General features: G+C 39.9%; 1 protein-coding gene across 1 annotated transcript in view; it reads left to right on the plus strand.

Moving 5' to 3' along the window:
- The window catches only part of STK10 (serine/threonine kinase 10), an 84,868-nt gene that overhangs the window by 50,733 nt on the left and 10,790 nt on the right, over window positions 1–23,345 (plus strand). Inside the window, exons 4-12 of the mRNA XM_081319536.1 lie at window positions 2,821–2,970; window positions 6,129–6,201; window positions 7,235–7,429; window positions 10,281–10,362; window positions 12,018–12,152; window positions 16,517–17,098; window positions 18,032–18,162; window positions 21,048–21,171; window positions 23,085–23,264. Of these exons, the coding sequence (XP_081175662.1) occupies window positions 2,821–2,970; window positions 6,129–6,201; window positions 7,235–7,429; window positions 10,281–10,362; window positions 12,018–12,152; window positions 16,517–17,098; window positions 18,032–18,162; window positions 21,048–21,171; window positions 23,085–23,264 (1,652 nt within the window). The remainder of the gene's footprint in view (window positions 1–2,820; window positions 2,971–6,128; window positions 6,202–7,234; window positions 7,430–10,280; window positions 10,363–12,017; window positions 12,153–16,516; window positions 17,099–18,031; window positions 18,163–21,047; window positions 21,172–23,084; window positions 23,265–23,345) is intronic.

Raw genomic sequence — 23,345 nt, forward strand, 5'->3', positions numbered from 1 at the left:
TGACCTATAGTGACGGCTTAGTTTTCATGGTCTTTCCTGATAGGAAAGAAAAAGTTTGTGTTCTTCAGGATTTTAATTGCAGTTTCCCCACCCCCCACAAATCACCCCCAGGACTGAAAAGGTGCTTTTAGAGGAAAGCAAAGTGAAAGAACCAAGCAATATTTCTAATTAAAATTAAAAGTTCAGTCGCTGCCCTTAAGGCAGGGGGTAGTGAAGTTCTGACTTTTTAGGATTTAACCTGGCATAGAAACTGCAGATCTAAAGACTCAGATCTTCCAAGAAAGAGGGAGAAACTTTAATATGCAATCAGTCATTGTAAAAGACTGATTATGATCAATGGAAATGAATTCCAACTGTGCCCATTACTTTCACAATGGGCATGTCCTTTGGTCATTGCAAGCCTTGAAGACAACTTCAGCTTGGGGAGGACTTGAAATCCTGAAAAACTCTCTCATAGCCAATTTTTGTTATCTCTGGAAAATTTTTGAAGAGATACAATGCTGACAGAGGGAACATTCCCCCTTTTCCCTTCAACCATGTCTACCCTTTAAATTGGGGGTTTTCAAACTTGGCCCTTTTATGCTGGCTGAGGAATTCTGGGAGTTGAAGTCCACAAGTCATAAAAAGTCCAAGTTTGAAGACCCCTGCTTTAAATGAATCCAACGTCTCTACTGGCAGTGGACAAATAAGAACCCAACAGTGAAATGGGAACTTTTCATCTGTAGTTAAGATGTTTTGCTGCTGAAAGAATGGTTGTCCTATTTAACACCTCCCTCTTGGATTATCCCTATTTGCCCCTAGTTGGCATTCATATTGGGTCATGCTGCTTAATGCAAAAGATAGAGAATATTCTTAAATGTCTTATCTATTATGGTTTAGCAAAAAAATATATGAGGAAACTAATTTCTATTACAATAGCTGTGAGTCAAGGCCTTCCTTATTTTATTATTAGTCATCTGTAATAATTGTGCCTTGGAGAATTACATATTTATTTATATAAATATTCTTATCTCTTTCTCCAATGAACATACATCTCTTGGTATGCTAAACAGCCTTGTTGGCTTTCAGCCTTAAGAACCTGTTTTTTTTTTCCCTCTCTGGGCAGTGGGCCAGAATTTGGGATGAGCCTGTCCTACAAAGCTTTTGGAATTTAGCATATGTGTACTTGCCCTTGATTATTCTGTATTGTTATATGTCTTTGTGTGTTGTCTGTTTTGTGATTCTTAGTTTCTATGTTTTTAACCCAGTAAGGCAGCCAGAGTTGTTATTTGCAAATTGGGTAGCCAAGTCAGTACAAATGTTAAACAGTTTGAAAAAAAGAACAGTGCTTTTTAAAAAAATCAATTACAAAAACTATGTAGTTATTAAGTAAGCAGGAAATTACATCTTCTAAATTTTATGTTATCTATAGAAAGAATCCCTTTCTAAAGATCTCTCATGCACATTCCTGCTGTGGTGGTTCAGAAGACCAGCAAGATTTATGATTATGAATTTAACTGAAGGATTGAGTAGACAGTCACTTTTAGGACAAAATAGATTTATTTCAGCTTGAAGTAACTGCATGGCCTAACTGTCTTTGAATGCTAATGGATGGATGGCAAAGTACTTTTTTGTTTGTTATCCTTGTCATCCCATACACCTTAATATGGGCTCCAGGCTGTCCTCCAATGGATTTTCCAAACTATTCCTCCATGACACTTAAACGTTAACCTATTTCATTGCCAGAGCACTCTTATCAGGGAGACTGCATCTGTTTCCCAACTGATTTCCCTGTTCTAAACATTAACGGAGGCTTTGCTAGAAATTTCACCAGAGCAACCAGAAAACCATTTAGATCTATACTGTCCTTCCATATTCAGATCACCACCTTCTTGTCCTGAGGTAAAAACAAGAGATGAGGAGGAGGATAAAAATGTGATTCCTGCTACATGGGACCAGATCTCCTTTTGGACTGCCACATGGTAGCCACAGCCATGATTTAATCACTAAACTGGATTTAGCTACTAATAATGTTTTCTAAGCAAAGTGCCATTTGGAAGCATTCCTCCAGTGAGGGAAAAGAGGGGGGGTTATTCATATGTGTGACAAAAGAAACAGACAGGGCACGCTTTTATGCAGTATCTATTTTTTTTTCAGGAACAACGGCTTTTGAATTTTTACACTTTAAACCTGATTTTGCTGTAATTACTTTAGGCCTGAATATTGTAAACTCCAGACTCCAAAGCTGTAGTTAGTATGGGCGATAGATTTTACATATTAACATGAGTTGTCTATATTTAAGAGGATGCAGGCCATGGTGCCCAAAACATTTACAGGTAGTCCTCAACTTACAACAGTTTGTTTAGTGATCGTTCAAAGTTATAACAGAGCTGAAAAAAGTGACTTATGACCATATTTCACAATAATGATGGTTGCAGATTTCCCAAGGTCGCATCATCAAAATTGAGATGCATGGCAACTGACTCATATTTATGATGGTTGCAGTGTCCAGGTCATGTGATCACCTTTTGCGAGCAAAGTCAAGGGAAAGCCAACTTCACTTAACTGTGCTACTAACTTAACAACTGCAGTGATTCACCTAACAACTGGGGCAAGAAAGGTCATAAAATGGGACACAACTCACTTAACAAATTTCTCACTTAGCAACAGAAATTTTGGGCTCCATTGTGATCCTAAGCAGAGGGCTGCCTATATTGCAGATTTTGTGATTTATTACTCAACTAGTTAAGTTTTAATTGGATGTCACTCTCAGTTGTGTGCGTTTTACTGCCAATTTCAGAACAAAGAATAACTGAAAGAGTCTTTCCAACTGTTTTGTAGAGCTGGATCGTGGCCTGACTGAATCCCAGATCCAGGTGATTTGTCGCCAGATACTGGAAGCCCTGAATTATCTGCATGGCAAGAAGATTATCCATCGAGACTTAAAGGCGGGCAATGTGTTGCTAACCCTAGATGGAGACATTAAACTTGGTGAGACAAAGTACTTGGCTCTGGAGTGAGAAATAGTCAGTATGCCAGAAGATTGGTTCTTGTATTCAGCAAGTATGAAAAGTAGATGATTTTTTAAAAAAAACACAGTTGGGACTCTTTTGTCATGAAAATAGCGATAGACAGCTAGTCACATCTAACTGTTAAATAGTCTTTGGTTAGATTGGTCTTCTTCCAGCCTTTTTCTCTGATCGGAATTTGTTGGATTGGAAAAGAAGAATTTGCTGAATATAATCTAGCAGCTTTTATTATTGACCAACTATCTGAATTTCCTTTCAATAAGTTCTTAATGTACAATCTTATATTTAGGATTAAGTCCCACTATTTAATGGAACTCCCTCCTGAAAAAACATACACTGGATTGCAGCTTTGGTGGGCCTTTGTCATGTTATTAGCCATGACAAAATGCAAAAATATTTTAACTGGAAATGTTTTTCTCGGAACAAAAAAGACTAAATTCGGTCATGGCGCCAAAAGTTGCCAGAGAGAGGCCCTATGAAGTCAGAAACAATGCAAGTAAAATTCTTCTTCCTTCTTCAGATTTAAGAGTATAGATCAGTTGTCTCTCGGGAATTTACAGATTGTTTATAATCCATATAACATAGAGAACCTAAATGAAGTTTATAGTGAGTTTAGACTTCATGAGCAAAATGAACACGGAGCTGTTCTCTGGTACCAGATGGTATCCATACAGAACTTTTTTTAAAAAGAACTTATATGTGAAATTGCAGATTTTCTAGTAAAGGAAAAAAGGCAAAGTTTTAAGATCAGTTTTTATATTTGAGGATGTCCCAGGAAGCAAGGATGGAGACTTTAAGAAGAAAAATCATGGCACAAGAGTAAATGGATCATTTTCACAATTGAAAGGCAACTTCTGAGTAGAAACTTCTAAAGATTGTATTGAGCCTAATGCTTTAAAGCAGGTTTATAAATGGTGTAGAGAGAGTGAGCAGAGATGTAGTTTAATGTAAGCTGGCATAAATTGATGAACATTTTTTTTAAAAAAAGGAAATGATCATTTTTAACTGAGGTTTTGTATGGGAAAGAGACATAATCAAAGAGTTTATTTATTTATTTTTTATTTTATTTTAATTTATATACCGCCCTTCTCCCGAAGGACTCAGTTGCTAGGTGCTTAGCTTCATCTTCAGAACTTTAGTGCTTGCTGCTGATCTCTTCCCTCCATCCCCTTCCAGGAAACGTATTGTGTGTGTGTGTGTGTGTGTGTGTGTGTGTGTGTGTGTGTGTGTGTGCTGGGTGGGTGGGTGGGTGGGGAGTCAGTTCAGCAACTTTGTCATTTTATGAACTTTGTGGAATGTAGCATTGGCTACAGTGAGAAAGACACAACCACTGAAGAATTTTCTTCCCTTGCTGGCTTAGACACAGTATCTCTTTGTCCAAAAGGCCAACCTTTTCCATGCTGCCACATAAGGATAGCTGTTGTTCTGGTTAGACTACTAAGATTTCTACTTGCTATCCCAACTCTTAATTGTCTAGAAATAGTTCCTTGGGATTGGACGTTTTTATTTAGAACTCATTTCAAAGATTCTCCTTTATAAGCAGAAGTTTTTGATAATTGTCTAACTCTAAATGAAAATCCTGTTTGCAGAGCAAGTTAGTATTGGACAGGTATTTTGAAGACGAAGTTATAATGATATGCCTCAAGAAATCAGCATTTGAGCCTTGGTGGAGCAGTGGGCTAATGCCTCCTTAAGTAACACCAGCTGCCTGCAATTAGTGCAGGTTCGAGTCCCACCAGGCTCAAGGTTGACTCAGCCTTCCATCCTTCTGAGGTAGGTAAAATGAGGACCCAGATTGTTGGGGGCAATAAGCTGACTTTGTAATAATGCCGCTTGGTGTGTGTGTGAAAGCCTTAACAAGCAGGCATATACATACAATGAAGGCTACTGCTAAGCTTGTAAGCCGCCCTGAGTCTTCGGAGAAGGGCGGGATATAAATGTAATAAAAATAAATAAAATAAAATAAATAAAATTTGTCTTTTCAGGAGCAGAAGTTTAAGTTTTACATTACACATGGTGCCCTTTCATTACTTTTTAATTCTGATCTTCCCCCTCAAGCTGTCTTCCCATCATCAGTATACATTTATCTTCATGCTTGTCCCATCTAAGTCTGTTTAGGGAAGAATTATGAGAGCTCCAGTTCTTCCAAGAATATAATTTAACAGCATGTGAATTCTCTGGAACAGTTGTTATAAAATCCAAAATTGTGCAATTAAAAAGTCCTGCACATAAGTTGATAAAGAAATTAAGGTCATTAAAAAGACTAACAAAAGCAGAAGTAGTAGGTGTAGGAATGCAAGGAGACGTTGAAAGCTACTTATGAATTCAGCATTTTTCTTACTGTTCTGTGAGGGCTTCTATATAAATCAATGCTTGCTATTCTTTTCAAGTTTGGTGGGAATTGGCATCATTTCTATATGAGTGGAGAATGTTAGCTTATTAGTTGGTGTGGAGAGATGAAAAGGCTGACATGTCTTGCTTTATATCTTTCTAGTTGAAATTTCTGGGAAGATATGGAAATACGGTAATACTTAACGTAAAATGGAACTGTAAACTACTGTATGAAATCAAATTTAAATAGCAAAGCCATGAATTGTATGTTAGGATGGAGGCGAAGTCCGTGACAGTGAATTGTTTCCCTCTTATAGTAAAGCAAAACACTGCTCTAGCTTGATGAGAGATTTAGAAGGGTTTTTCTGACCATCCCTGTAATTATGGTTAGCTAAAAAAAGCAAGTTAATCAGAATGCTAGGTTACTTTTCACATCCTACTCAAATACTCATCCATATTGAAGTAGTCTGTCTTATGAGAAGAATATTTAGCAATAATGTTTTGTGGGTGTAGACTCCATCATTTGACAGTATCGCTATTTTTATATTTTAACATGTTTCAGATCATTAGTATAGGCTAGATATGGGTAGAGCCAATTCCCAAAAATGAGAATTCTAGTACAATAAGATACATAGGGTCCTTGGTGTCCATCCAGGTTAAAGTTTCTATTGGTCCTCTGTATGCTTGAGAAATAAACTGAGGAGTGATAGAATTAAAGGTTACCCTTTTAAGCACACTGGTACCCAAAATATTCATTAAAGAATTGTATGTGATTTCAACTTTTTTCAGCCGATTTTGGAGTATCAGCCAAAAACATGAAGACTGTGCAGAAGAGGGATTCTTTCATTGGCACACCATACTGGTAAGAGGTTTATTTCACAATAGCATGACCTTTAAATAAATCACTGCCAAATTTCATTGGGAGAAGGGGGGGGAATGTTGTGTCCTAATCAACATATGGTGTTGTTACTTATTATGGGGCTGTATTTTAAATTATGCCCTGAGTGTGCAGATATATATGTCTCTGTGTTGTGTGACTGATATCTTGATCTTAATTAGTGCAATGTCCCATTTGTATGTATTTTAAATGAATGTAAAATATAAAAAGAGTGTGTCAACCTAGAAGGCAGCACTGCATTCAATTATTATTATTTTTTAAGTGAGTTTGTAGGTTTCAAGGACTTTTTCCTTGGAGGTGGAGGGAAAAATATGGAAGGAATAAAAACTGTCAGCTGCAACAGTATTCTGTCATTTGAATCACTGCTCTCTTAGGGCTGTAAAGAAACTACAGCCTGTATCTGGGATGAGATATTGATGGAATTTGGGCTGTTCTGTCTTCTTCTCACTCCCCTCCCCCAATTTGGTGGAATGTCCTTTTGAAGCAGTTCCAAGGGTATAAAAACAAGTATTCACTCCAAGAATTTAATCGCTAAATCAGCTACATCATCAGTAAGGGGATGCAGTAGTGTGCATTTAATTTGCCATTTCAAGCAGTATTTAGGTCAGATGTCATTAGCCGACTGGTTGCCTTCTGTGGCCAATGGAGAAGGGAGAGATGAATGACCGGGAGTATATATGTGGATATAACCTAAAGAAGTTAACCATTTTTGCAATCTATTAATTTCAATAGAGGATGTATTTCTGTGTTATGTTCAATGATATTACCAAATACAATGGGATTCAGGAGTTTGTAATGTTGGCTAGTTCATTCTGAGTGCAGAAGGGATAAATTTTCATGTTTCATTCATAGTTTAGTTACAAAGTTGTACTCTTAAGGTCAGTCCTAGAGTAGTTGAATATATAGTTTATCTTGAAAACAAGATCTGGTTCTTAGAACCAATTTCAGTGGAGATGAATTTGTAGTAGAATTTCACTCTTCTTTCTTTGTTTTTTAGGATGGCACCTGAAGTAGTGATGTGTGAGACTATGAAAGACACCCCTTATGATTACAAGGCTGACATCTGGTCCTTGGGCATAACACTCATAGAAATGGCACAAATAGAGCCACCTCATCATGAGCTGAACCCTATGAGGGTCTTACTGAAAATAGCCAAATCTGATCCTCCGACTCTTAATTATCCATCAAAGTGGTGAGAAGTTTTTTCTTGTTCACTAACACTCAAGCATACTTGCAAGAAGTGTCTTGGTCTTCTTTCCTTCCCACCTTTACCAACAATAATTCTCAGTGTTCCCAGGTAAACAAAATAGGAAATGTGACTGGATAAGCTGATTCTGCATTATTGTAAGGCTACATTAATAGAATATTGCAAGTGTGAAGGTATAAATCTCCCATCGGCACTTTTAACTGCCCAGTCAATTACAGCAGGTCCTTTCTAAGTTTTTTCCTCTGACCATTAAGCCACTGAGGACTCCTTCTTCTTCTTGTGTCTGATCGTTTCCAGGACAGCATCTCTTCCATTCTCCTTCAAGGTCATTTTCACATACCATCACATTAATACTTCATTGGATAAATCTATTACTTTATTAGTAGCCAAAATAGATCTGTAGTAAATGGAATAATCATGGTAGAAAAAGTCTGAGAAGTTGAATTTGAAATCCGGAATCTTTCCTGTTGCTGAATTCCACTTACCATTAGCCTCAGCCAGCATGGTTAATTATTAGGGTTTCCCAGCTGCTGTAAAATATTGCCACTCCAAATTGGGACCCATTTAATAAAAAGGTTCTCAAGAATGAATAAGCAGAGGAATGGAAATATTTTTCTTATTATTTTATTAACCCCTGGACTAGTTCAGAAACACACAGCCTAAGGCACCAAGACCTTACTTGAAGCTGTAATGCTTTAAATTCATCCCTTAGGACTACTCTATAACTTGCCACCAAATTGTAAAATTTAATTCTGACAGAAAAGGGAAATAATTAAAAACGTGCTGAGTGCATCACCTTAACTGCAATTAAGTCAATTAAAGTAATTTTAATTAGACTTTGCTCTTCCCAATTTATCAAGTGCAACCCTTGGGGCATCACATGAAATGCTTCCAATGAAAGGATTATGCATCCCTAGACTTGATTAAGATTCCTCATGCTGATCTCCAGGTTAGCTATAACTTCTGCCCCTTTCACTATTGACCATAAGTTTTGTAGCTGATGGAAAGTATTATTCCAGCAATATCTAGCAAGTGTAACATTGAGATACCAATTATGTTGGTAACAATGACTGCTAGCACTAATTTCTAATTTGTTTATACACAAATCTCCACTTAACCCTTGAAGCTAGGTAATTTTGGGCAAAGAGCTTTGTCTTCTTAGCGCATCTTCCTAAAATGTGAATGTAAAAGGTGTTGTTTGATATAGTGGGCTGTGAGAATAACCTTGAGGAAAGAAAAAATCCATCCAAGACAACAGTCAGATAAATCTCCACCCGAAGCAGGAATGGAATTTGAGAAAGTGTCTCAGACTTGACCCTTCCTTGTTCAGAGTTGCAAGATTCTGTTACTGTAACCCTATAACAAAAGTAGTTTTAGTATTCATGATTTTGGGCCACCTCAAAGGGCTGACACCTATAAAGAGTACACCTTGAATTCCTTAGAGCAGCCTTTCTCAACCTGATGTTCTCTCGATGTTTTGGACTACAACTTCCAGTATCATTGACCTTGTTTTATCAATCATTATTTTCCATTTCTTATTTCAATGTGTTGTATTGTCCTGTTTTCCAGAATATTTCATTTTCCAAACTCTTAAAATACAGTATTTCCTGCCTTAGGACTATATAATGCCACATTTTTCTGCAGCATCCGAGATATGAGCAATGTACAGCAAAGATAATAGCTTGTCTTTGTAATGGGAAGATCTCAGTTTCTCTCCTTGGCTTCCCCATTTAAAAGGTGTATGATAATAAGAGACAGGAAAAATTCCCTCCATTCTAAGACAAATGCATCCTTGCTTAACAATTCAGCAACTGTTCAGATCTGTGATGGTACTGAACAAGTAGTACTTATGTCTGATCCTCGCAGTTCTGGCCATCTCAGCATCCCTATGGTCACATAGTTGCTATCTGAGCACTTGGTGCAACCTCACAGTTATGAGTTGCAGCATCTTGTGGTCATGTGCTTATCATCTACAACCTTCTTTCTTGGCTTCCAACAAAGAAAGTCAGTGGGGAAGCCAGCAGGATGTCACAAGTGGTAACCATGTGTCAGCCTCACTTAATGAAGTGAGGAACTGGAGTGCTGGAACTGTTGTTACTAAGAAGCTTAGTCATGTGACATCACACTATGGCCGCATTGCTTAGCAACAGCAAACCCAGTCCCGATTGCTGCCGTTTACTGAGCACTACCTGTAGTTTGACTGGTGAATATCTGAAATGTGTTGATTTATGATGATATTTTTAATGCACAGCACAGTCCCCAACAAATATCCAACTGGTGCAGCTTTGTGTTTTTACTTTCTGAAGCCCCTTTTGGCCTCTCCCAGGAGATGAAATGTTTAATAGAAGGTACATCTAGCTAGGCTTCCTATTACGGTACAAGAGGAATAGAAAACAGCCAGACGCTCTGAGTCTCTTACACATGAACAAGACAGGCTAGAAAATCACTGGGCAGATGTAGCCCTATGTGAAACTGTGATTCTACATAGAAACTGGCAGTAGCTGTTTTTACCTACTCTTACAGGGCAGCCAGCACAGAAAAAGAGATGCAGGAAGGGAGGAGGGTGCAATCCGTTGCCTGACAGAAGGCTTTGTATTAGCTTAAACTCAGGCAGACAAATTGTCCCCACGTGAGCTTGCTAACGTTTGGTCTTTGGCATGAGTTGGGGAACAGAACGACAGCATGTAGCTTGCTTCTGTACAACCATCGCTGTTCAGCCATACAAACTTTTAATTTGTAAACCGTGTTAGTGTATCCAGGGTAGGATGTCCTGGTTTTCTTTCTCCTGACATTTTAAAATGTGTGTGTGTGTGTGTGTGTGTGTTTGTTTATAAAGGTCTCCAGCATTCAGAGATTTTCTGAAGACTGCACTTGATAAGAACCCTGAGACGCGGCCAACTGCCACACAATTACTGGAAGTAAGTTTAGCATCTCAAGTGAGTCACATGTTGATGCTGCATAAAGGCTCATAAATCCACACACCTGTCCCTAGTGGGAGTACAGATTTCCCCCCATTAACGTAGAGAAAACCTGGGTGATTGCTGGAGTTTAGGTTCTACTTACGTTTCTCACGGGAGAAAGAACTCTACCGTTTGAGTGGTCCTGCTTCCTGACACATCTAGTGCAGTCTCCCGCGTACTTCTAAAACATTGTACATTGTTGAGAATTATGGTGGTTATTTCCATGCATTGGGAGGGGGGGTTAGGGGGCATCCAGGTTGGGGAAGGCTCTTCCATGCAGCTTAAATTTTGGCCCAGCATTAAAAAGTATGCAGTTGTTGTTTGTTTATTGCTAACTTTGACTTCGGAAAAAGTGACCCTTTAAGTGGAGGGATGAATTTTAATTTGATTATTGCTTGGCAGAAGTATACTGAAAACCAGACTATGTTGACATAATTAACAAAAAGAAAGTGTGCAATACTTTCTACTGTGGAAAACCCTGATTTTTTTAAAAAAAAAAATTTTTCTTTACATGTTAATTTTTAGATATAGCTTTTAACTGTTTTAGTAGATTTTAATGGTGGAAGGTTAGAATTCTTAATTGTGTTTTAACTGTGTGCGTTTTAGAATCACGTGCAAGTGAGATGGGAGGGGCCATATAAATTTAATGATGAGTCAGTAAAAACATTGAAGGCTGATTTATGGGTTTTCTTGGTGAGTTTGTTCTCTCCCTGTGGTGTTAAAGTAGGTGCACCTCTAAAAGAGGAATAAAGATTGCCCATGGAATGCCAACATTGTATATTATAGTTCCTTAGTTGCAATGGGAACGTTGTATTCATCAAGCAATAGAAACCTGTGTTTTTAAAACTCCAATAGGCAGCTATTCCATGTGTTTTTTTCATGTTTTTTTCTTTGCCTTGTCTGTGTAGTTTTCCAGCTTCAGTGTTTCACTGTCACGGAAAGCATGCACTTCGGTAGAAATGCTACTTGGAAGCACACATATTCCACAACTGTGAAAGAAACCAGTCTGAGCTTGTAAAGACTGATAACTAAATATACGTCTAGCTCCTAACATTTTCTGGAAAAGGTTTGGCCCCACAGAAACTTTTATGACCTATACCAGGGGTCAGCAACCTGAAACAGTGAAAGAGCCACTCGGAACCGGTTCCCTCACAAAGGAAAAACTGGGAGCCGCAAAAAATGTGTGCGCATGCGCATACATGCGCGCATGCGCAGAACAGGGTTTGACTGAAGAGTGGAGCCAAGGCGAGATATGCACCTACCCTGCATATTTGAATTGATTGGTTGAACTTTTTTAGTCCCACTTTTTTTTTTTTTGGACTGCACGTGGCAGAGGACTAGGAGCCACAGGAGATGGCTGAGAGAGCCACATGTGGCTCCGGAGCCGCGACCTGTGACCTATACTGTTTATTTTAAAGTTATGAGATTGCAATATTATGGCCTGTAACTCATGATCAATACAGTAACATTGTATTGTATACAAATATTTGAGTAGCAAAGGAAGGGTGAAATAGCTGACAAAGTCTCTGCGTTCACTTTGACCTGTCTTGCTCTCGATTTGCAAGAGAACCAGACTAGTTTGGTCATTGTGAACTTGGGTTGTTTTTTTTTAGCACCCTTTTGTCAGCAAAGTCACCAGCAATAAAGCCTTACGTGAGCTCGTGGCAGAGGCAAAGGCTGAAGTGATGGAGGAAATTGAAGACAATAGAGAGGAAGTTGAAGAAGAGGACTCCTCAGAATCTGCATCTGTAAGTTGAATTTCCTTTTGTTGCATTAGTGATGTTTGCGTTTAGAAACAAGACAAAATATTACTTTTCCCCTACACGTGAATGTGCGTTCATGCACATAGTATACACAGACATATGTATACATTCACATTAAAAATGCTTCAGAGTCCACAAACAACATTAGCTGGATTTTTGAAAGCAAACTGCTGGCCACCTTTGATCCCTGCAGCTACTTGCAGAAGAGAGAAGTTGTGAGGTGTTTGCGCAGGTGGGCAGGAAGAATGGCTCCTTGGCTGGGAAGAGGCTGCTCTTCATTCAGCAGCCAGGAATCCTTCAAACAATGTTTGGGCAGGGGGCCAACCCTTCCCTTTCCTTTTGCAAGATGGCTTTCTCAGTAAATGCACTTGCTGTGTGGACAAACATGTCCCCTAGGCAAAGTTTTAATTGTTGGCACCTTTACTGTGAAGAACGTAGCCTTTAGCCACTTAAGATTAAAACCGCAAACTGCTCCCTGGACTGTGCTGGCTGATTTTAGGCTTAGCTGGGACAGATAGAAGGTTAAACATTGGGACAGGGAAAAGGCATCTAGTCGATTGAAGGATTCAGGGTCATCTAACAAAATGAGATCTGCAGTCACTAGTCCAGGGGTAGGCAACCTTGGCTCTTTTATGACTCGTGGACTTCAACTCCCAGAATTCCTGAGCCAGCCATGCTGAGGGGAAAGGGAGAGGTTTCCAAGTTGAGCCATCCTGGCTCAGGAATTCTGGGAGTTGAAGTCCACGAGTCATAAAAGAGCCAAAGTTGCCTACCCTTGCACTAGTCAATGAGAAGGTTTCTCTGGATAAAAAGAATGAATCTTCTGTAGAGTATACCTTGTAAGCTAGCTCAACTTTTTGGCTCTTTCTGCCTTTTGTCCCTGACATGAATACAATAAAGACCGTGTTTGAAAGAGTACGGTAGTTGGAAGCCTGTACAAACTAACTTTTCAACAAGAATAACCACAATAAGACCAAGAATACAGTATATTGTATTGACTCAGCAGTAGTTTTGTGGAAGGACAGAATGGAGCATGGAGTGTAGTAGTAGAATAGGACTTTCCTTATTGCTGGAGGTATAGATTCAAAAGACTGGCTAGGTAACTACTTGTGACCTCTTGGCCACAAGAAGGCAGTAGAATATAGTTAGAGAATTAAGAATGCATTGCATGTCCACTCTACCTTCTCTTTGTCCTAGACCTAGGGGTTGTTTAACCTGAGTTTACTTCCCCTTCATGCCCTTCTGAGGTGTGTACACACATAGACACACAAACAGACATGCATGGACACACAGAGATACAGATACCCATGTAGTCTCAGGCTCCTCTCCTGTGTCAACAGGCAAATTTGCATCTTATTGCATGGAAGTTGTGAATTGTAACAAACTTTTTTTTTAACTAAGGCAAGTATAAATGATTTATACTTTTTTACTAAGGCAAGTAAAAGGTTTGTGTCCCTACTCCTAGTAACACTGAAGCTTATCAAATGCAGCACAGGAAATCCAAGCTTTCTGGTTTGTAGGAAATATAGCTGAGGTTTATAGATAGTTTGCAGTAAAGAATGACTTTACTTCCTTTTTAGATTTTTTTTCATGTAACTTTATTGCAATTTTGAAAAAGAAAGATAAACACAGTAACTACTATTTAGAATAAAGGGAAGAAAGAAAAAGAAAGAGAAGAAAAAGCTACAAATGAAGGGAAGAAAAAAGGAAAGAAAATATGAAGAAGTTTTCAATTTTCTATGCAGCACTTCTAAATATACATGTAAAATAACCTCTTATTCTAGGATTACATGATTTATATTTTTTTCTATAATTTATTTTTTTCCCAGCACCATACCTCATAATTTCATTTTTCCTGTTTCACAAAAAGTCTATAAGGGTTTTTTTTAGTTACTGGTAGTTTAGTGACTCTCATTCTGCCCTTGCTCTGGGAATTATCCTGTCTATTTCTTGAGATTTCCTTCCCTTATGAGTAAAGTTTCTGTTTCTCTTCTTTTCATTCTAAGGTTTGCTTCAGAACGTATTATTGTTGTGGTTTTCAGCCTTAATACTATGAGGTGGTAGAACATGCCATTTGTCTTTCATTTTAGTCCTCACCTCAGCAGCCTCTTTGGCTGCCTAATAAGTAGAAGCCTCAAGCGAGAACTTCTGTGGTGGTGGCCTCTCTTGAAATTTAACTGAAGCATGAGAAACCAGAGATATATAAAGATTGTTGGAGAATGGTTACACAACGAGAGACGGAGTATCTTCATTCTTTGGCCATCTCCTAACTAAAAGAGCTGCAAGAATCTTCCACTTTTGTGTGGGATTTCAGGAAATGTTGTTTTCCGTTGTAGGAAACAATGAAAAGCATTTTTCCCCCAAGCCTTTTGAAAGAAAAGAGTTAAAAATGCAGGAATCAATTTTGGCACAGCACTCTCTTCACTAGCTGCCAAGACTTTATTAATAATCCTTGAAGCAACTCAGATTCTATCCAGTACAATGATGAACAATACACAGTTTGAAAAGAAAGTGAAATGAAGGCAGGGAGGGGGCGAGGGGAGGGAAGGGCAGGCATTAGTGCAAATTATGTGGAAGGACAGCCTGAAGCCTTCTGCTCTCAGGAAAACCTCAACTGCACTTTTCAGCATTTTCATTACTAATTTCCTTATTCTTTTGTATGTGAAAAGAGTGGGGAAAAATGCTTGATAATGATTATCTGGTGAAATCCTCCAAGCAAGAGGGGTGGTTTCCTGAAGTCAAATTGCATGTTACTTTAAAGGAGATAGATAACAGCTCAGCCTTATCTGTTCCTTACTCAGATGAAAGGCAAGGAATCCAGTCCCAATTTAGTTCTTTCTAATAGGCTTTGATGAGCTTTCAACAATGTGTCCTTCTTCACTCCAGCTCCAGTTTAGCTTTGAACAACTGCAACTTCCATAGTCCAAATATAATGGTAATGCAAGACAAAATAGCATTTTGATAGGTCAGAAATTCTCCTAGACTGCAGAGCTTTAACAAAATTGTTCATAGTTTGAGTCCATGAATTTGTAGATGCATTCAAAATTGAAATCAGAACATAAAAGTTCCAGTCTAATCTAAATAAAGATAAGGAAAAAAATATTATCAGTGGCTAAGGTTTAAGGTTTATTTCTATAGCCATCCAACTCAGCCAAGTGGCTTACAATTCTAGGTTCATAGGAAAAGGCAAAAAAAAAAAGTTTTTTCAAGTTCAAATGAAAGAATAGGATTCCTAGGAAAGCTGGTGTGGTTTAAAGACAAGGCAAAGAGGAGACTGAGGTACTGAAAACGATGTCCTAGTATATTATACTCTGTCCAGGTTCCCAATCTCCATTCAGACATAGCCATCAGTAGCCAGCTGACTGCACAAGCCAGGGTTTTCAGTATAACAGCTAATTCCCGGTAAATCTTCCTGCCATGGTATCTCACCATAGATCCTAGAATCTTTCCACTCTTGGGATATCCACAGCCACAGTAGTGGCAATCTTCAGATTGGACAATGCAGATGAAGAGGAGGAGATTGGCTCTGTAGAGGTAGGAGTGGTGATCCCTGCTTCTGCCTTAGTAGTGTTACATCCCAATCTCTGGGGATGTCCAATGTCTCATCCTGCTCCCCTTATTCTTGTGATAACATGTCATAGGCATGACAAAAAAATCAGCATTCTTGGTTGCAGGCTTTTTCCTTTTTATAAATTGGAGACCCTGTAACCATGACTGAAGGCTTATGGAGGAGAGATCATCGGAAACCGAGAAGTGGAAAGGCAGGATGAATGAAGCAAAATTGGCAAAGAATGTGCTGGGGCAACATACTTCAAGTAACAGTTCACCAGCACTGTCAAAGAAAAGTCAAAACATAGCCTTCTGGAAGATTTTGGCAGAATGTTGGCTGCTGTTCTGCAGCAAAGAGAACTCTTTATAGCCCAGGGATGAGACCTTCTGTGGACTGATGAAGCAGAAGAGGAGAAAGCATGTTCATGAGTGCCAAATTACTAGGAGAGAATTAAACCCTCTCTTTTACTTCTAGCTCCCACTTTTCCCCTACCTCATAAATACAAGCTGGCAGGGAGAGGGAATAATCTCTAGGTACTCAAAGTTCCTTGAGAATTCAGTGATGAAACACTAATTTATGACAAATGACCTACCGGCTTAAGTTTCAATGGTTCTGTTTGCAAACATTCTTTTCTGGAGGAGAATGTGATCCTGTTCCCCTTAAAATGAGTCTGTTTTATCTTAGTGTGCTCATTGTTCTCTTCCTTAATTGTTTTTTCTTGTTCCTTCAGGCAAAAAAAAATGTTAAGAAAGGATAATTTCATTATCTTCCTCTTGTCTCCCCTCCTACCTTCACTCAGCCTCATGACGTTCAGAAGAGGGATTCCTCTCTTGCAAGCCAGATAAGTTTGGAAAGAGACAAGCTTCAAGAAAACCACCTATCACTTGTGGCCAATGGGCCAAAGTTGCCTTTGGAGCACATCAAGGAAGCTATAAACGGGCAGCACAACAGGCTTTTGGAGGAAGAAACTAGAACTGAAGCTCTGGTCAAAACTGCTGAGCATTCGGATTTGCTGGGCATAGAAAGTTATTCAGTCCTGCCTGGTGCCAAACAGAACTTAAGCACCATCCCCCAGGCATTGCAGCCCAGTGAAAACATTAAAGAAGCAGAGGATGGGGCTATCAACCACCGAAAGGAAAGCACTGAACCAGCAAATAGTGAGGATTCAAATTGGGGAAGCCATACTGTAAACAGCCTCCTTGAAACACCGACTGAAGAAAAACTCCCCAATGGGAGTTTGAACTCTTCTCAGCTTGAGAACGGCAGCCTCAAGAGAGATTCTGATTCTGGCAGCACCTCTGCTTCAGAGAGTATGGACCTCAGCATCTCTTTGTCTACTGATCTGTCCCTGAACAGAAGCAGCGGGTGCCACTCCGTAAAGGTAAGAATTGAAGAGGGTGGGTGGGGCAGAGGGTTATGTTAGGCACCCCATTGAATGGTCAGCAAAAAGTGCAGCACCAGAGATGCTTAGGAAGAGGTTGAAAGAGAACACCTCCTGCTGCCCTTCGGTGTAACAGAAATAGCACGCCTGCTCCCACTTATTTTTTTTTTAATTGTCCGCCAAGGTGAGCTAGAAACTCCAAATTTCTTTATCTCCTGATACAACAATGCATCATTGGATTGCAGGGTTGGGAAATGCAGCAGCATCTTCTACTGCAATCTGGTTGTGTTTTGGGCTGCACTGGATAGGAAGGTAAAGAACCTCCGTACACGGAATTCAGAGGAAAACAACCAAACGCTTCACAAATGTTTTGGATTTTAATTTTCATCGGCACTACCAACTGATGGTTGATGACACACCGTTACAAGTGATGTCATTCAAAAAATCTAACTAATACTATGTTGCCTGCCTAGCGATGGATAATAATGCAGCATGGATGGAGAGGATGAGTCCTGTTTTTTGGTGGAAAGAGGACACACTCAAATATTTGTGGTTTCAGAGAGGGTTCAAATTTTGAAATTTCAGAAAAATGGTTGGCATTGAATAACTGCCAGTCCCTCCTGCTCTTTGCCAAAGTCTTCTAATTGGACAAGATGTTGTCGCTTCCCCATACTCCCCCAAATACAAATACTGAAAACAAAATGAACCATACAAATCAAGAATATGTGTGAAATCTATTGTTTTAATTTCTTAATATCAACTTGGAATTTGAATTTCCTTGCTAGAAAAATAGTCATTCTTCCTCTTCTGGTGGTTACGATTCCTGTGAGGCTTGTAGAAAACACATTTTGTTTAGTTACGCGATAAAGTAATTATTTCGAGGCCAGAATTTCCTGTTGTCTTTTTACACTGTTTCTTTGGTTATATGTGTAGAATGCAAAAATACAGAACATGACCCTGAAACGAACAAGAAGATTTGTAGTAGATGGAGTGGAAGTGAGTGTTACCACCTCGAAAATCATCAGTGAAGATGAAAAGAAGGATGAGGAGATGAGATTCCTCAGGCAAGCTAAAATTGTGTTTTGTTTGTAACCAATTTATATAGGCCTGACTGTTTATCTAATCAGTGAAAACATTAATTTAATTTAATTTTAATTTTAATTTTAATTTATTAATATTTCTATACCGCCCTTCTCCCGAAGGACTCAGGGCGGTGTACAGGGCAAGAATAAAACACAAAGCTACAAAAATTAAAAAGTAATTAAATACATGCCCATAAAAAACAATAAATACATTAATAAAACCCCAATAAAATGATAGTAAAAACCCCACCAATCCCCCCTCAGGCCAGGCCGGCTTGCTCGAACAGGTATGTTTTCAGATCGCGGCGAAAGGAGCGAAGATCGGGCGCCGTCCGGAGCTCAACCGGTAACTGGTTCCATAGCTCCGGGGCGCCCACAGAGAAAGACCTCCCCCTGGGGGCCACCAATCTACATTCTCTGACCGGTGGCACCCTGAGGAGGCCCTCTCTGTGGGAACGCACAGGGCGGAGGGAAGTTGACGCCGGCAGCAGGTGTTCCCTGAGGTACTCCGGACCCCTGCCATGTAGGGCTTTAAACACCATGACTAGTACCTTGAATTTCACCTGGAAGACAACTGGCAACCAATGCAGCTCACGGAGCAGAGGTGTGACATGGGAGTATCGGGAAACTCCCAACACAACTCTCGCGGCTGCATTCTGTGCCAGTTGGAGCCTCCGGGTGGTCCTCAAGGGCAGCCCCATGTAGAGAGCGTTGCAGTAGTCTAGTCGAGAGGTCACGAGCGCGTGAGTGACTGTGCATAGATCATCCCGGCTTAGATAGGGCCACAACTGGCGCACCAGGCGAACCTGGGCGAAAGCCCCCCTAGTCACAGCTCCTATGTGGTCTTCCAGGGTGAGCCGTGAATCTAGGAGGACTCCCAAGTTGCGAGCCCTATCTACGGGGGGTAATAATTCGCCCCCCATAGTAAGAGGTGGAATGTCCGAATAAACCCGGGATGAAGGTATGCAAAGCCACTCGGTCTTGTCGGGGTTGAGTTGTAGTCTGTTCCTCCCCATCCAGACCCGAACCGCCTCCAGGCAACGGGACATCACGGTGAGGGCATCACTGGGGTGGTTTGGGGTCGAAAAGAAAAGCTGGGTATCATCAGCATACTGATGATACCCAACTCCAAAACCACGAATGATCTCACCCAGCGGTTTCATATAGATGTTGAACAGGAGAGGCGAGAGGACCGACCCCTGAGGAACTCCACAAATGAGAGACCTCGCGGTCGACCTCTGTCCTCCTGCCAACACCGACTGCGAGCGTCCCTGGAGATAGGAGGAGAACCACTGTAAAACCGTGCCTCCCACTCCCAATCCCCCAAGACGCCGCAGCAAGATACCATGGTCGATGGTATCGAAAGCCGCTGAGAGGTCTAATAGGACCAGAACAGAGGAATGCCCCCTGTCCCGGGCCCTCCAGAGATCATTCACCAGCGCGACCAATGCCGTCTCCGTGCTGTACCCGGGCCTGAAACCCGATTGGTACGGGTCTAGATAATCCGCTTCATCCAGGACCAGAGGGAGCTGATGTGCCACCACACTCTCAACAACCTTCGCAAGAAAGCGAAGGTTGGAGACAGGACGAAAGTTGTTCAATACAGCTGGGTCCAAGGCAGGCTTCTTGAGGAGAGGCCTCACCACCGCCTCTTTCAAGACGGCGGGGAAGCTACCCTCACTCAAAGAAGCCGATATAACTGCCTGGAACCATATTAGGAAGAATTTTCTGATGGTAATAAGATTCAGTCTTGGATCAGAGAATCTACAAAAGTAGCAGGTCATTTTAGATCATGTTCAAGTACAGCACATAGAAGGATATCTATGAGGTTTCTATTCACTAGTTAAAGGTAAAGGTAAAGGTTCCCCCGCACATGCGTGCTAGTCGTTTCCGACTCTAGGGGCCGGTGCTCATCTCCGTTTCAAAGCCGAAGAGCCAGGGCTTGTCCGAGGACGTCTCCGTGGTCATGTGGCCGGCATGACTAGACGCCAAAGGTGCACGGAACGCTGTTACCTTCCCACCTTAGTGGTCCCTATTTTTCTACTTGCATTTTTACGCGCTTTTGAACTGCTAGGCTGGCAGAAGCTGGGACGAGTAACAGGCGCTCACTCTGTTACGCGGCACTCGTATTCACTAGAGATCAGCAATTATCTTATGGAATCAGATATTGAGAATTATCATCCAGTTTTCCCATCCAGCTTAGCCAAAGGCTAGCTGAGATTTATAGTAGTTGCAGAAAAATACATATAGAAAGCACTAAACCATGCAACAGAATAAGAATGGGGAAGGGAAAAATGAAAGTTCAGCAATTCACTGCTAATGTTTTTGCCTGTTCTTTTTATTATGACAGGAGTCAACAAATGTCTGGCAACAGTTTGAGATGTTAAATCTAAATTATACCAAAAAAAGTGACAGAACAGTTTTCTAAAACTCACTTCAACAGATGTCAACACCACAAAGTTACCTGAGTTGTTTATTATATTTCTTTCAGCTTGCCAAGTTTCAGACAGAGATGTATTCTTGCACGCAGTTGTCGGAGGGATTGTATTAAACCATATTTATTCAAAATGTTTGCATGATGTAATTTGAATAATTCAAGGCCAGACGTGCAAATATAAACAAGAGCTGGGAGAAAAAGAAAAATATTCTGCCTGCAGGCCAAAAGCGATATATGTTCATGGCAGCGACTGAAGGAGTCAGTTCTCCCCTCAAGGAAATTCTAGATCCTTAGAATGCAGAAGGCAGCCGGCAGCCTATCTTGGCTAGTCTTCATTATGATTATTTTACTCTAAATGGTGTTTCTGTGTAGCTTTGGCTTTAAAGTTTCTCTTCTGTTTCTAAATTTCTGTTCTACTTTAACCCTGCAGGCGGCAGGAGCTGCGGGAGCTACGTTTGCTTCAGAAAGAGGAACATCGGAATCAAACACAATTAACAAACAAACATCAGCTGCTCCTGGAACAAATGTTAAAACGTTTTGAACAAGAAATGAATGTAAGTGGGAAGAGGAATTGCCATCTCAGAAGTTGGCCGAAGATATGGAGAAAGAAAAATTAATAAGCCATGTGGTATTAATTAGGCTAGGAAGAAACCTAAATACTGTCACTAAAAGTAGTGTCAGTTCTCTGAAGAATTATAGATAGAATGGCAAACTTACCTGTGTAAATGTATCAGTATTAATATACTATATATTACATAACATAACATAACAATATTCTTTACTATAGATCAGGGGTCTTCAAACTTGGCCCTTTTGTGACTTGTGGACTTCAACTCCCAGAATTCCTCAGCCAGCCATGCTGGCTGAGGAATTCTGGGAGTTGAAGTCCACAAGTCACAAAAGGGCCAAGTTTGAAGACCCCTGCTATAGATTGTGGATTTTAGGCTTGTAATCTTTTATTATTCAGAATAATTTCCCTGTGTTTATATTTTAGTGTCCTCAAACATTGAACATCCTTTGGAAAATCCTTGCTAAAATCATAATGTCAAGCAGCAAAATCCCAAATGTTTTGAACTCCAAGTACTTAATGTGATTTTTTGAAGCTCGGTTCAAAACATCTGGAGCATAGGAAATTTCAGTATTCCTGATATAGCATATACAAAACAAGGACTATTTTTCCTTCTCTCCCTAATAATTTCTCACTTTCTAAAAATTTGTAGGAGCCTCCCATCCAAGCCTGGTCAATTTTTGCATTGTAAAATTTTGGTGTGAGTTTCTGTTACAGATTGTCTTACATGTTCAGAATGTCAGGAAGCAGCACGTTTAGCTGAACATTCTGGGAGAAGAAATTTGTTTCAATCATTTTTCTTATGCCTCATAGTATGCCACTTCTAAATCAGTGCCTTCTACATGTGTTATCCCACAACTAAGGGCATGCAGACATCATTACTGTGGCATTATGGGATTGTTGGAGCTGTATTCCAGCACACCTGGAGAATGCAAGGTTGAGAAGACTTATGTAAACAGATGCAATCATTTCATCTGCTAGTATCAGCATTGCTGAATCCTTCTCAGCTTCTCTATTATATTAAATCTTCAAACAAAATGACAATAATTTTTCAAATACTATATTTGTACAGTTAACAATTGCCATCCTTAAGTTTTCTCAGGGCTACACATTCCCAGTTTTCAATCAGGCTTAATAGGAATTTCTCATCCGTTGATAATTTGTACTGAAGTTCTCTGAAATTATTCCAGTACTTGAGCAATTTTGTCCCATTAATTTTTCCTGCTGCTAATGTGCATCATCCAATCTTATATGCAGAAGGAATCTTGAATGGCTTTTTTCTGATCTACAGCAACACACACACACATGTGCACACACACGTGCATGCACACACACACACACACACACACACACACACACACACATAGGCAATCCTCAGTCTACAGAAAAGGATGCCACAGTTAGAACCTAATGGTTATTGCCCAGAATGTCATTGCTGAATCAATCACCAGCAAAGTGAATTCTATTCTCCCCAGAAGGGGTGCATTAAGATCACTGAGGCCACCAGTCCCAGGATATTGTCCATTCTTCCTAGTGCAAAGGTCTCAAATCACAGTGACTGTTGTTGTTAAAACTTGTATACTGGCTGACTCTCAACAACATTAAAAAAAATAAAGATAGGAAGCATGATGAAGTGAGGAGTCTTACTTTCTTTTTCTGAATCCTAGGTAGAATAATAAGAGTTACTCCTCAGTTACAGCTCCAGCAATGGAATCTTTAATGTTCACAGCCAAGATAGTGAGAGAATGTTTTAGAATTAATATGAGCTTGACTAATGATCCTTATATGAAACCAAACTTAGGTTGTAACTAAGCTTGCTTTTTTCCAAGCTTTGCTTTTATTACTAAATTAAGGAAAACATCACTATATTTAAGATTGTATCTGCCTTTTCTTTTATAGTCAAAGAAGAAGTTTTATGATACGGAACTAGAAAATCTAGAGCGGCAGCAGAAGCAGCAAATTGAAAAAATGGAGCAAGATCATGCACTGCACCGACGAGATGAAGCTAAACGTATCCGTGCTGAGCAAGAACGGGATCTGCTTAAATTTCAGGAACTGCTGAAACAAAAAAAGAAAGAGGTAAAGCTGGTAGTTTGAATTCTTCCATGCTAGGATAATATTAGGATGCCAACCCAGCTGTCAGTTAAAATGTTTCTCATA

This window comes from Vipera berus, assembly GCF_964194415.1.
Source record: "Vipera berus genome assembly, chromosome: 2".
NCBI classification, from domain to species: Eukaryota; Metazoa; Chordata; class Lepidosauria; order Squamata; family Viperidae; genus Vipera; species Vipera berus.